This window comes from Pollachius pollachius, assembly GCF_949987615.1.
Source record: "Pollachius pollachius genome assembly, chromosome: 7".
NCBI classification, from domain to species: domain Eukaryota; kingdom Metazoa; phylum Chordata; class Actinopteri; order Gadiformes; family Gadidae; genus Pollachius; species Pollachius pollachius.
Window position 1 is genome coordinate 21,141,775 of NC_136940.1, and position 13,958 is coordinate 21,155,732.

Below are 13,958 nucleotides of genomic sequence, written 5' to 3' on the forward strand. Positions count from 1 at the left end.
GGGGGATGGGAGGAGAGTGCAACATGACAACACTGTGGCCTTGTCTCCCTGTCACTCAGGCCCACACTGATCGGCCAACGTTCCCCATCCCTATTCAGTGTGTGTGTGTGTGTGTGTGTGGTAGTTGGGGGGGGGTGTAAAGTATTTAGTGGTAACCTAAAAACCTCACTTCACAAGCCTCCTCGTGTTCCTGGGTGATACCATTTAGTAACCAAGGATTCTCTTTGTGCTTTGTAGTTTGCAGCCACATCAGATCACCACGGTCTATCAGGACATCCAACAGATTATGCATTAACACACAGACCTTCTGATCACATGGAATGTGGTGCGGCTAAATGTGGTCTCTAAGCATGTACAATATAGTGTTGTGCGTGTGGTGATCTGATGCGAGGGGTTTGGAACCGACGGAGGGAGACCAATTAATCAAAATATTCTATTCTTAGAGTTCTAAGAAGAAAAGGGAGAAGGATCATAGTTAAGGTATTTGACATGACTCACAGCCACTGTGAAGGAATCCAGAGTGTGTGTGTTTTTGTGTGTTTGTGTGTTTGTGTGTGTCTATGTGTGTGTGTGGGTGTAGATGGGCTATGGCGTTCACGTATAGTACAAATGTGTGTCTGGTGTTAGGACTTTCTTTACGACCCCTTTGTAATTTGGCAGAAGACAAAGGTGTCCTCTCCCTACGTGGGTCCACTTTGATGTCTCAACATGTTAGGGGTTTGAAAGACACACAAACACACACACAGACCCACACATAAAAGCGCATACACACAGGCCACCAGTTTCGAGAGTAAACAGACACAGAGTGACACTTGACATGAATTAATATATGCACACCGACAGAAACACACCCACAAACACACATACTCACACGTACATACACAGATACTCACACACAAACACATACAAACACACACACACACACCCACACAGACACACATCTGACTACACACATCTGACCATCTCCTGTGCGCTGGGCAAACTGCAAAGCACTGCATTCTTCGTGCATTTTTTTTCCCTAATAAACGTGATCCCAGATTCCAGCAGTGAGAACAGTTCTCTGCATTAAAATTCATGGGGAAAATGGCAATAAAAACTCTCTCCCTCTCTCACTCCCTCCCTCTCACCCACATCCCCTCCCCCCTCTCTCTCTTTCTTCTTCTCTTTTGCTTCATCTCTCTCGCTCTTTGCGTGATTTGCCTCCCTGTGTCTCCCCCTCTTTTTATTTCCTCCCTTTCCCTTGTACTGCTGAGCACATTGCTAAACATGCATGCACACACACAAACACACACTCATGCACACACGCACGCACTCACGCACACACACACACACACACGGGTGAACACATATATGCCGGAGCCACACGCATACACGCAATCTTTTTTTCTTTCATCAGTCACTCTCTCTCTCCCATTCTCTCACTCCTTCTCTCACTCTTTCGCTCCCCCTGACTCGTCTTTCTCAGCATCTCCCCTGCTGTCTTTCATTCTTTATATTCCTCCAACTCCACCTCCCCCACTCACTTCCTTACCCCCCTCTCTCCATCTCTCACACACACCACAAACACACACGCACACATACACACACACACACACCACAAACACACACGCACACACACCTATATTTTCCAACTCCACCTCTGGCAGGTTGTGATTTTCACTGTCAGAAATTGCTTTTTCAATATCTCTCTTTCTCTCTCTCTCTGCCCCCCCCCCACCCCCACCCTCCTCTAATTATGAGCCCTGCTAAAGGGGTTGTACCACCAGAATACCAATTTTTACACCAGTTCTCTCCTTCTCTTCCACAGAATGTTTTTACTCTGGGTAACAAACAATGCACTATACCTCATATTTGCAGGTGGGGCTATCATGGCTCTGACTTCAGCCACCATTACATTATCACTGTTCGTATTCACATTGTGATTATTTTCGCATATTGTTTTGGTCTGAAGCACTTTTATAATGCTGTCAAGTGTTCTCAAGGCTATTTATCGTTGATACTTAGGTTGTTTTAGAACTCTGCAAAATCAATATTTATTTGCATATTGAGTATGATCTAATGCAGGGGTGGTAAATATAATATTTTTTTAAACGCACTGACGGTTTGTGGGAAGAAAAGGAAAACCGCCGAATTTTCATTTAGCTACCGCTATACTCCTTGTACTCAGTCACTAGCAGTACCCCTACAGGGTTAACTCTCTCACAGGGCAGCTTTGGTGCCTTTGATTGACGTGCAGCGTAAGGCGCTGCCGACTCACCACCAATCAGCAAACGGTCAGTGCACCCCACGTGGGTATTCTCAGTGCTCATTGGTTATTTTTACCAGTGTTTACCGCCGAAGCCGAGCCCCACGTGGAGAATTCATTCAATCATTAAACAATTCCACTGCGCCCTATTTGTATTGAGATTTTTTCTACTGTTTGCGAAATTTGAATTTTATAAATATATGAGGGGAAACAAATATCGTTTTTTTCAATTACATAAGAACAATCAGAGCTAGACTAGAATACTAAATAGGAAGAGAACCAACAAAGGATTTTTTTCACAAATATCATGAGGCTATTTGAAGAGTGGTATGTGTTCATGTGGGATGCCCTACATTATGCGAAATGTTTGCAGAACAATGCTGAATTGGTATCATGTTGTACATGGTGGTCTACGTTCTGTGGCTAAAATGGTTGTCCTCAATTCGGACTTAATAAACGAGGAGGCTACCAAACATAAGGCTACTTTAGGTTATCTCCCCAAAGTAACTCATATGTCCCATTGAAATTCTGGCGAGGAACCGAGAGAGGGGGTTTGGTGGGTGGTGGTGGTGGTGGTGGTGGGGTGAGAGAAGCGAGGGATTGGGAGTGTTGTGTGTGTGAAAAGAGTGTAGGGCAACGAGCGAAACAAAAGAGGCTGCGGCTGCATCGATGTGATGGTGGTGGTGTGTCCGTCTCGGAAGCCACAAGCAAACACACACATATCTGACCCGTATTCTGAATGGTTGGAAAGGTTTGGCGGAAGGGGAACGAGTAGCTTGATGATCGGCGATTAAAACAAGAAAAAAAAAACAGTTCGAAGAGCGAAGTTGCGAGGACTTGGACCGTCTTAGACCGGCGGGCGCATCTCTTCCCCTAACGTCGAGAGCAGTGCAGTGTGGGTTGGAGAGACAGCCCAGAACAAAGGAGTCTTGAGCAAGGAATGAGCAAGCTGAGACTAGCTTTGCCATTACCGCTTTTGAAATCAGGCCAATGCCTCTCTGAAACACCAACGTAGTAGACGGTCTACTCCATTTTAAACGAGCCCTTTCGCTCAAAAGGCAGAAAGAAGATAAGACACGAATAACCCGAACGCAAGTCGGCGGCCACAATGTTTCCTCAAAACCGTCCACCGGTAAGTAGGCTACTTCGCTACTATGCAACACCGGCAGCATTTCCATTTCGTCTACTCCTCGTTTCACGATGCTATGTTTTTTTTTTTTTTTTACGAACTCGGATCCCGGGTGAATGCACAATGCATGTTTAACACGAGTTAGCCGATTCTTGAAGCGAAAGAAACTCAGATTAAATAGGTTAAAACGAGCCCAAGTTAGTTCAAACCGGGATTGTTACATATCGTCTTTGTCATCCTTGCTATTTAGTTCCGGGATTTCCTTCGGAGATTGTGATAGCATACTCCAGACTTGAAGCTCGGAAATACATTTGATATGTTGTTTTTTTAAATCGTGATGACCATGTTATCATTGCATTTCAGTAGACAGATGGTTACGTGTTACCCATGTCCATCAGTTTGGATGTAGTCCCCATGAGTCCCTCCATAGACAACATCCACTTGAATCAGTTGGACCTATATTCTCCTTGTGGGCAAAGCCAACGTCCTTGGTGCCTAATATCGTCCGGGTAGAATAAGGAGTCTTGTATATAGATAGTTGACCCAGATGATGAAGTGGCTCTTTATGTTTGCCCTCCTGACACAGGGCGAAGGAGTGAGTGAGTCAGCTTGGCTTGTTGACACATTCTCTCAGTAATCTCCATTTGTAATAGGACTATTTGCTCTCTCCTTGTAATTATCCTTTCTTTTCATAAGCATACAATAGATAATGCACATGCTTTGTTGTTATATAAATGTGGGTTTTCTATCGTAGGACAACTACAACTTTTAGAAATCCTCTTTGGGTGGCTCATCTTTGGGATGTGCATAAGGAATGCAAACTAGAAACCAGCATGCTCTTATACTCCTATTTCTGCATGTGTAATGGGTGGACATTTTGTGGTGCTTCATGGCTTTAATTTGTGAAGATGACTTGGGTGGAGAGCGTTTGAGATGACGGAAATACATAAACACTCGTCCTCTAGCTTTGTGAAGTATCAATTAGGACCTGCTCATTTGCTTAACCCCATCCACAGCCATCCATCCCCCTCCATGCCACCCGGCACCCCACCCAACAGAGTGCTTCCTTAACCCCACTCCATGCATCGGTTAGGGGGCATTAATCTTGCTGTTGCGTGTGACTTTACACATGCATTTGCCAAGGGACCAATTGAAAAAGAACTTCCGTTAATAGATGGGCCTATTTAGTTACCTACATATTTCCAGAATGAAATCATTATAACGTTTGAATTCGGGGTTTGGCTTATGACCAACGGGGAAATGTTTACACTGTCAATCTGTGTAACAGTTATTCCTATTTTCCTCTATACCTCTTCTGGCAGAAGTGACGATGTGATGTATGCTACGCGCCGCGCCACGTGCATGTGTTTCACGTGTCGCCAGCTGTGTATATCATGTAGCTTACTGCAGGAAACCAGACAGGCAGTCAGGCAGAGGCCGGGCCGTGGCACTTCTGTGGGTTTTTTCAGTGTCAAAAAACGTGATCCCTCTCATCCCAGCCGCTGTGTTTCTGTACCGAGTCCAAAACCGCATATAAACGCATGGTCTGGCTTCCCGGGGAGTGGGAGGAGGAGGAGGAGGGGGGGTGGTCTGCCACTTCCCTGGCCTGGGTGGAAGGAAGGCTAAGGGGCCCGGCTCCCAGCTCTGCATCATTCCAGGGGCTTCCGCGGCCCTGCAAACTCAGGTCCCCAGAGAGTGTGTGTGTGTGTGTGTGTGTGTGTGTGTGTGTGTGTGTGTGTGGGGGGGTTCGGTGAGGCCCTCGGGGTCCCTGAGGACAACAGCTTAGCTCCACTCATGTGCACTTCACCGGTGACAGGACTGTTATCAATTGGTAACGGTGGCCGTCTCCACTCGCGGCACCGCGAGATGGAGTTGTGTAAGTGAATAATCTTTTGGACTCGGCGCCAACCAGGTTGTTTGTTGTTGAGCTAGAAAAAAACAAACGCATGCAGGTCAGACCTGAAGGTACGGATGCTTTAGGTGAGAGACGTGTAACAAAGTCAACTCTTGCACACCCACGTCTTATTAATTGTAATCCCTGACTCCTTAAAGTTTTAAAATATCCCAGGTTCACAATTCCACCATTTTCTTGGTGGCAACAATTTTACTAAGATGGAGGCCAGTGGTAGGATAAGAGACCACTCTTCTATGGTGGGTAACCACCAGTAATTCTGATATCCTCTGTCTCTCTCCTCCCCCATCGCAATGGGAGCCAGCTTCAAAGGTCGTTATTACGCATCCACAGAATGTGTACTTCAGCGAGTCACAAAATGCCACCAACTGCCACAAAGAGGACTGTTTTCTTTGCTCGGTTGGGTAACTTCTCTATTTTTCTGAGCAACATCGGGCCACATTTACAGTGTGCAAGTGTTGGGGTGGGGATTGCTAATTCAGCATTTGAGTGACGATAATGGGGGGCCTACTTGCCTCCAAATCCTAGTAGTTTTGTACCTTCTAGTTTTAGTGTTAAGAATACCTGCTCAGACTTTGTAAATCAATCACCAAAAGTTGTAAGGGAAGATCCATCGTCGTGTACACATAATATATTGTTTAATAAATGCATAATATGCCAGAGGATATGGGCTAAAAAGGAAGAGAGAAAAATCTGCAATAAATTAGACCATAACCTCTCCTTCTCAAAGATTTTGTCTCGATTTGAAGGTAGATACCTGCAACATTTCTCGGTGTTCACCGATCTTGTTCAAAACATTGATACAATCAAGTCAACTGGTGGAATCGATCGTTTGTTCTCAAATGCCGACAGGAGATGAAGGATAAATCCAAGGCTTTTTGCATTTCTTTGTCTTTTAATCTTTAACACATGGCCAATGGCCAAGACACATGTGGGTCCTCTCTGCCCGAATGTAACGTAATCCCAGGACTGCTGGCAGTGGGATGCGTATGTACCAAGCCGTCCTGTCCTGTGAGGTCACCCACCACATCTTGGCTCGCTTGACCCTGGTCGAGTTCCAACCCGAAAGGCTCTATTGCAGGCATGGGAAGGTTGTCCATAGGCAGGGTGAAGGATTGGTTACGCTTACAGAGAAGTCTAGAAAGCGGCTAAAAATTGCAATGCATCGGTTTCATCTGCCAGTATATCAAAGTATAATGCACATCAATAAATTGCGCACGGGACTAAAACCATTTTCTCTCAAAGGTCTGCTGGGTTGAAATCAGACAACATAAAGGTTTCTCTTTTATGATAGTCAAACGAGAAAAGAACCGCGTCCACCTGAAGTGGTAACCGGGGCTCGCTAAAGGTTTCAGCCGATGAACCCGGAGAAGAGACCCGCTGCACCCTCTGAGCGAGCTCTCTGCTTCCTGACTCACAGCATGCTTTCAGCTCTTTATCCCCACCGCTGTCCTGCAGAGAGAGCCTGGCTATCGATCAGCCACTCGCCTGCCTCCCTCGCTCTGCCAACAATTAGAAAGAGAGAGAGGCGGGGGGGGGGGGGGGGGGGGGGGGAGAGTGTGCGTGCGAAGAAGGCAAGGAGGAGAGACGGAGGAGGTAAAAGGAAAGGAGCTCAGGTTTACACAAGCTTTTGTGGAGGTGCGTCTCTCGGCGGAAGGAACAAACAAGCCGGGAGGGGGGTGGGGGTGGGGTTTACCTAATAAAGGAAGGCACCTCCAGCAATTACGCCAGCTGACAGCCAAACTGTGGCGCACCGCTAATACTGGCTGACAGCAGGGAAATTTGAATAACGAGGCTTGCAGGGGAAGCGGCAGGGTAGGGGCTTGGAGGCGGTGGGTGGTTGTAAGAAAATGGCAGAGAAAGGAAGATGTGTAATGCTAATGAAACAGGTGTGGGGGTGGGAGGGTTTCAGTCCTCCCTCTCCCAAGCTTTAAGCCTGCAAATAGACCTTTGCCTCCTGGTGTTGCAGTCGCGTCATGCATGCATGAGTCTTGAACTTAAACGCGTATGTTTATTATAAAAAAAAAAAATGGCGTTCCGGATTGCGTGTTGTTGTTTTTCGAGGCGTTGACCCCCGTGTTGAGGGGTGTACGGGGGCGTTCTCCATAAAGTGTGTGGGAGATGGGGAGACAAGTGAAGGATGAGCGTAGCGCGAGATGCTATTTTGGGTACGGAGACCTACCCTCGCTACCGTGTAACGTGGTAGACGGGCCAGAGAGGGAGACGGCGCTCAGTGGGTATTTACTCTAAATAATGATTGACTCTGTGGGTAAGCAGCGTAATTAGCGGTCTGGCTAATGAGCCGAGATAGGTGGTAGAGGCACGAAAAATCTGGTATGAGCAGGGAGATGTGGCTCCTCTTTTAAGCAATTATTTTTGCTTTACTCGAGTGAATGTAGATCTTCACATCTGTTTTTCAAAGAGTGCTGTTGCCCATTTTTGGTGTGTGATGTGATTAGTTCAGGTTTTAATTTGAAGCTCAGTCACGATAAGCTTTATGTTCCTTTTTGGAAGATGCGTGTTAAAATATTTATGTAATGTGAGACGTGTAGCCCTAAAGGTGGACACCATCCCATTCTTTTCCCCCAAACATGTAGGCTAACAGTGTTGTTGAATTTGTGTCACCTCTGCCACCTTTAAGACATTATGTAGAGAAACTGCGGTCTTTAATGGACTGGGGAAGTTGTATTGCAGCACCGTCTGCAGGAGCAGAAGTGTGATGTAACATCCCTGCATATGCTATAAGATTGTATCATCTAAATAGAGCAGTAAGACATAAGCAGGAAATGACCTGACAACTTGAATAACCTCAGACTTTGAGGTAGTAGCCTGGCTACTGTCTAGCCAGGCCTCTGGTCTCCTTGATACCATGTGGTTGGATGATCTTGCTATCTCATTTATTGAAACATTTGGCTGGAGTTCCACCGGACAAGTCATGGTCAAACCCATTGCAGAGCATTCAGCATGCATCCAAATGTTGACACCGTCTTATATTCACCTCAATGTTCTCTCAGTTATATCGGCAAGCGATATTTTCCCATTCATTAGTTTTGTTGTGGATGATGCAATGAATAGATATTTTGGGAGACTGTATCAACTTCAATATTTGGTACTATTATCATCGAAGCATGGCTTTAAAATGTTGAGCCAGTAAATACCTCTGGGACATTCTGTCTGAGTGACTGTGGTTGCACATGTGTGCACACACACGTGTGTCTTTGTGGGGTGGGACGGGGGGGGGGTTTACAACAGGGATATGAGGGCATGGTGGTTTGCTGCTTGTGGCGTCAACTCAAATGAAAACAACATTAATTACATTCAAGGAATGCCACACTCGCGCACACTGAAGAGTGTGTGTGTGTTTATCTGTGTGCCGTGCTCATGTGTGTTCACCCTTGAGTGTGTGTGTGTGCTTAATGCATAACCCGCCCTTTTAATAGCTGCCAGATCTGTTATGAGGCTGTCCTCATTTGTTGCACACAGACCTAGTGCTAGTGTTGTTCTGCTATTACTGACTGGCCCCCCTTCAACCACATCCAGACCAGGGTTAGGAACACGGAAGAGACATTCTTATGCCATGACCGCCGTGTTTAGTCTCCCTCTCGCTGTCCGACTCGTCCTCATGTGGTCCTTCTTTAATCACCACAATGGGCTTGGCGTCTCGTGGGTTCTGGGGCCGACGAGTAGTGTCAGTGTCTGCGTTGGGAACGCTCACAGGTTACAGGGTCACGACTGCTGGGAGCCTCTCCGTGCATGTGCACGGCACTCGGAGACTCGGTGGATCTGAAGAGAGACGATCCGGGTCTGGCACCCGCCCGACGGAACTGGCCTCATCGTCTGGCCTGGTCTTGGCACAGTTGGATCGGGTGGAGTGCTGATATATAACCGCCCCAGCTCCTGGCCCTGTCTTACCTAATGGGGCACATGCTCACCCTCTGTTATAAGATGGCCTGCTTGAGCGTCCCTTACAAGAAAGCTTTCTCCCTGTTTGTTGGATGGACTGCTGTGGTCTGTGGCTTCCAGAGAGAGATATGGGGGGGGGGGTTTACAAAGTTAATGTCGTAACCACTGATTCGCCAGTGATTGTTGAGGTTTTGCGGGGGGGGGGGGATTATGTTGGATAGAAGAAGAATCTTCTATATGATGTCTTTAACGTTGGCGGTATTTACATACATCAGTAACCTTGCCCATGTCCTCTCTCCCCTGAACCACCACCACAACCAGCACCATCCCCTCCACCCCCAGTATCACCAGCACCCCACAAACAACCCCTCAGCCAGAGCCTCTCGGAGCCCAAACGGCTGACCTGGCAGACGCACAGCGCAGCGCTTTCCCTTTAGTCTTAAAAGAAAATCCATTTCTTTTTCACTTCTCGGGCCGTTCCCCAGCTCCCCAGTGTCAAAGCTGTGGCTAACCTCCATCAGGGCTAATGGTGGTGGAGGTGGTGCTCTGATGAAGATTCTGCCTCTGTGTGCACCTGCACTCTGGAGCACGTGGCTCTGGGAGAGGAGGGAAAAAAGGAAGGCGGCGGGGGCTTGGTGGGTGGGTGGGTGGGTGAGGGGGGAAGAGTGAAATGGAAGACAGAAAGGTGAAAGATAAAGGAAAGCGAGAGAGAGAAGGGCAGCTGCCCCCTCCCTCCTCCACCTTTCTGCAAAATGGCGTGTGTGTGTGTGTGTGTGTGTGTGTGTGTGTGTGTGTGTGTGTGTGTGTGTGTCATCATGGGCATCTGTGCATGAAAAGTGCTGTGTGTATGTGTCATGCGAACAAGGCTTACAATTTTGTGCGTGTGCGTTAGACTGACAATGTGCGTGTGCCTGTGTTCTTGGAGGGGGATCAGGCCGACAGATTGAGAGCAGCTTGTTAGAGGAGAGGAACAATGAGGCCACAGCCCCTCTCCTCTTTCCCTCTCCTCTCGTTCCCTCTCTGCAGGGCTCCTCCTCCCCCTCCTCCAGTACTCCCCTGCTCCTTTACTCTCCATCCCAACCTCATTTTCTAAATCTCATTCTTGCTCTCCCCTTTCACCAATTAACAACCTTTCCATAATCTCCGACTTCTGCTCTCTCTCTCCTCAATCTCTCTATCTCTCCGCCCCTCTCCCCCCCTCCGAAAAAAATGTCCTCCTTCCAGTGATATCTGACCTTCCAAAATCCATTATTCATTAATCTTTCTTATTCTGTGCTTCGCCACAGTCACACATAACCCCCTCTCCCCTCCACACATATCCCGCTTGTACTCATCTTGCAGTCAGTCAGGACACCCACACACGTGCATACAGAGATGCATGGCTCGGCTTAAATCGACATCGGACATGTGCTGCTGCTGCTGCTGTGCATGTAGCTCCAGGGCCGGAGCCCTCTTTAACACACACATGCTTAAGTCTTAGCCATGCGGTTCATCAGCATGTCTGCACCTCCCTTTCTCTCCCAACGCTGCTAATCCAGCAGCAACAGGACATTCAACACACACACACACACACACACACACACACACACACACACACACACACACACACACACACACACACACACACACACACACACACACACACACACACACACATATCTCTAAACTCTCCACCCCCTTTTGTCTGCCTGTCCTGGAGCATTACCCTACCGGCTGTGCTCTCCTAATTGCTCCGGACCCTGCAGAGTATGGGGGGAGGGGGGGGTTATTGGGGGTTTGGGGTGGCATGGGGTGACGAGGTCTCCAGCCATGATGGGAGGTTCTCCCCCCCCCCCCCCCCCCCCCTTTGTCGCTCATTCTCCAGGCCCGCCGTGCCGCTAAACAAGTGTTCTTTTGGCTAAGCAGCTCTTGTACACACACATGTCCCTCCCATAACACACAATCGCACAAGCTGCGGACCAAGCATACACATGGACGGCATGTGACTTTGGTTGATTCCGTTTCCTAACCGCACGGGTTCCTGTAGAGATGCCGCTCGGATAAAATGCGCACGTGATAAAAGTCTGCGCAGCTATGGGAAAGGACACTTTGAACTGCTGTGGACTGCATGAAAATATGCCGCGGGGTGTGTGTGTGTGTGTGTGTGTGTGTGTGGTCCGTGATGAACATGACTCGGCTGTCCAATGGTGAGCTCGTGCACGACTTTTGCATAATATGTCACGCTCACTCCCGGCCCGGCGCCTCCTTTCTCCCCAGGCACCTCTGCAGGCGCCCCCCGGTTCCTCCGCCAATGCGGCCGCCGCCGCCGCCGCGGCCTCGGGAACCCCCCAGTCTCTGAAACTCACGTACCCAGAAACCCTGGACCGCATCAAGGAGGAGTTCCAGTTCCTCCAGACCCAGTACCACAGGTGTGTTCCGCCGTCTGTCACTCACAGGGAGGTGTAAACACAGGCTTTGGACCGGGCGGGGGGGGGGAATCGAAAGAGAGAAAGGACATATGGCGACGAGAATAAAGCGGATTTCTTTAAGATTATCTTGCATCTTGTATCTCCTTTTTTTTTTTTTTTTTTTTTTTTTTTTAAGTGGAATCCAAGCTTGGTGTGCACTTTCCTCCATGGCTGCGCTTTATTGTTTTTATGAGTTGTGTGGAGTTATGTCTATATAATGTTTTATAGTTATTATGTTTTGGCTTGGACGGAGCATTTTCCTGGCATCGTTTCTAAAAGTGTGTGTGTGTGTGTGTGTGCGTGTGTGCGTGTGCGCGCAAGACAATTAGCCTGTGTGGCTGACGGCATTCTGTGCAGGAATGTGTCCAGAATGCTTTTGAAAGTGGGTCTGTGGTTGGCTTTAGTGTCCCAGACCCACAGCGCTCGCTTGGCAATTCTTCAGAGGGTCCCCTTCTCCCCCCCCTCCCCCTTTCTCTCTCGACTCTCCACATCCCACTTTGATACCGTTGCCCAGGACTCCCTCTCCAAGCCCCTTTGTCCTCTCTCCAGCTTCTATTGTGTAGCACCCGGCCCCACTGTGGACACACACACACACACACACACACACACACACACACACACACACACACACACACACACACACACACACACACACACACACACATCGACTGCATGTTGTGCGTGCCAAGCCATTCTCGTTAGCCAGTAGCTTAAAGTCTTCCAGTCCAAACAAGCGGCTGACCTGGCCTGGAACGGCTGATTCCAGGCATACCTTCGGATGCCCCCGAGCCGTTCCCCGCCCCCCCCCTCTTCTGCTGCACTGACACACACAATGGAAAGCTAGGTAGCTCCGTACAGCTGCCGCCGCTAATCCTTTATCATATCATAACGCTCATTCAATTCCTGACTGGAGCCGGACGGACGCGGTTCGTCACAGTGCGACGTGGTCACGGTTTCCCAGCAGCGCAGTCAAGAGTCATGCCCTCCAGGAACGTAATCAACAACGCACACAAAAAGTTCACAGCAAGTTTCCAAACAAATTGAAATTCTACATAGCCCAGAGGGTGGTCTGAGTCTGACCACTGTTTGTGAAGACGCTGGCCTGATGGACAAACCTGAACTTCAACTTCAGACCTTTTTGGGATGTCCGTGGATCCGTTGGGTTGAGGGAAGGCAATACCCGTTTACCTGCTTCACCTTAAGACACCTGGCTCCAACCAGGTCCTCGGCTCCTTTTGTGGAGAACACAGGTGGCAGGAAACATGTAAAACACATAAAAGCTGAGATCACAGAAGCGGTTAGGGAAATCAGGGGAGGGGTTACATCAAAACCGCACTGGTTTTATTGTCTTTTTTTCAAGATGCCCATTAAAACCCATGCAAAGGGCTGGGCCTTTATACCAGGGTGCTTGGATGAGTGCTGGCTGTCTTTTACATATTTGATGGCTTGATGAATGTGCAGATAAACATCCTAGATGATGCTCAACGGTGCCAAGATTACTGCTTTCTTCTTCCCTTCCCTCTCCTTCCCTCAACCTCCGAAGCGGACATCGGAGTAGTTTGAGAAAGCGGAACGCCATGGCAACGTGGCGACTAACAGCCAAGAAGGTCGACAAATGATTGACAATAGATGGTATTGGATTGCCATTTTAGATCGCTCTCATGAAATGTTGATTTGACGAGGCCTTTTTGTGCGGTGGCGCGGTGCTATCCGATTTGCGTAGATTGATATTATATTGCAGGCCCGGGCGTTCTCCTTCTGGTTGCAGAGGTATAATGAACAGTGGCCATGGTGCCTCTCAGATTTTCAGATGGTTCTCTGTGCTTAGAGTGCATTTTCTATCGCTGGCTCTTTCTGAAGCCAGCATTCAAATCCACCAGTCAAAAGAGAACTCAAGTGTTACTCTTGGTAGAGCACTAGTTGATATGCTTAGTCATAACTGCATTGCCATCTACGCAATTACCTGAGTAAGTTATTGGGCATGATTTACAGGGGAGAAAGGCTGACTTTAATTCAATCACTGTTTTGGTCATTGCACATTTCGAAAGACGCTTTTCTGCTTCTGGCATTTATGCCCCTGACGTGCAGTAAGAAACACACAGACACAAAAAGACACACACACACACACACACACACACACACACACACACACACACACACACACACACACACACACACACACACACACACACAGACAAACACAGAAACACAAAGACACACACTCAAAGACGCACAAAAACACACACGCAGTATAAATATGCATGCCTAAAATGACAGCTAAACCCACAGACTTAGAGGGACTTTTTGCATGGCCACACACAC

At 48.2% G+C, this 13,958-nt stretch overlaps 1 protein-coding gene across 2 annotated transcripts in view; it reads left to right on the forward strand.

Annotated features, from left to right (window-relative positions):
- Nucleotides 1–3,087: 3,087 nt before the first annotated feature.
- The window catches only part of tle2a (TLE family member 2, transcriptional corepressor a), a 35,031-nt gene continuing 24,160 nt past the window's right edge, over nt 3,088–13,958 (forward strand). For both annotated transcript variants that reach the window (XM_079740373.1, XM_079740374.1), the window contains exons 1-2: nt 3,088–3,377; nt 11,446–11,597. In XM_079740373.1, coding sequence (XP_079596499.1) covers nt 3,354–3,377; nt 11,446–11,597 — 176 coding nt within the window. In that variant the 5' untranslated portion in view covers nt 3,088–3,353. The remainder of the gene's footprint in view (nt 3,378–11,445; nt 11,598–13,958) is intronic.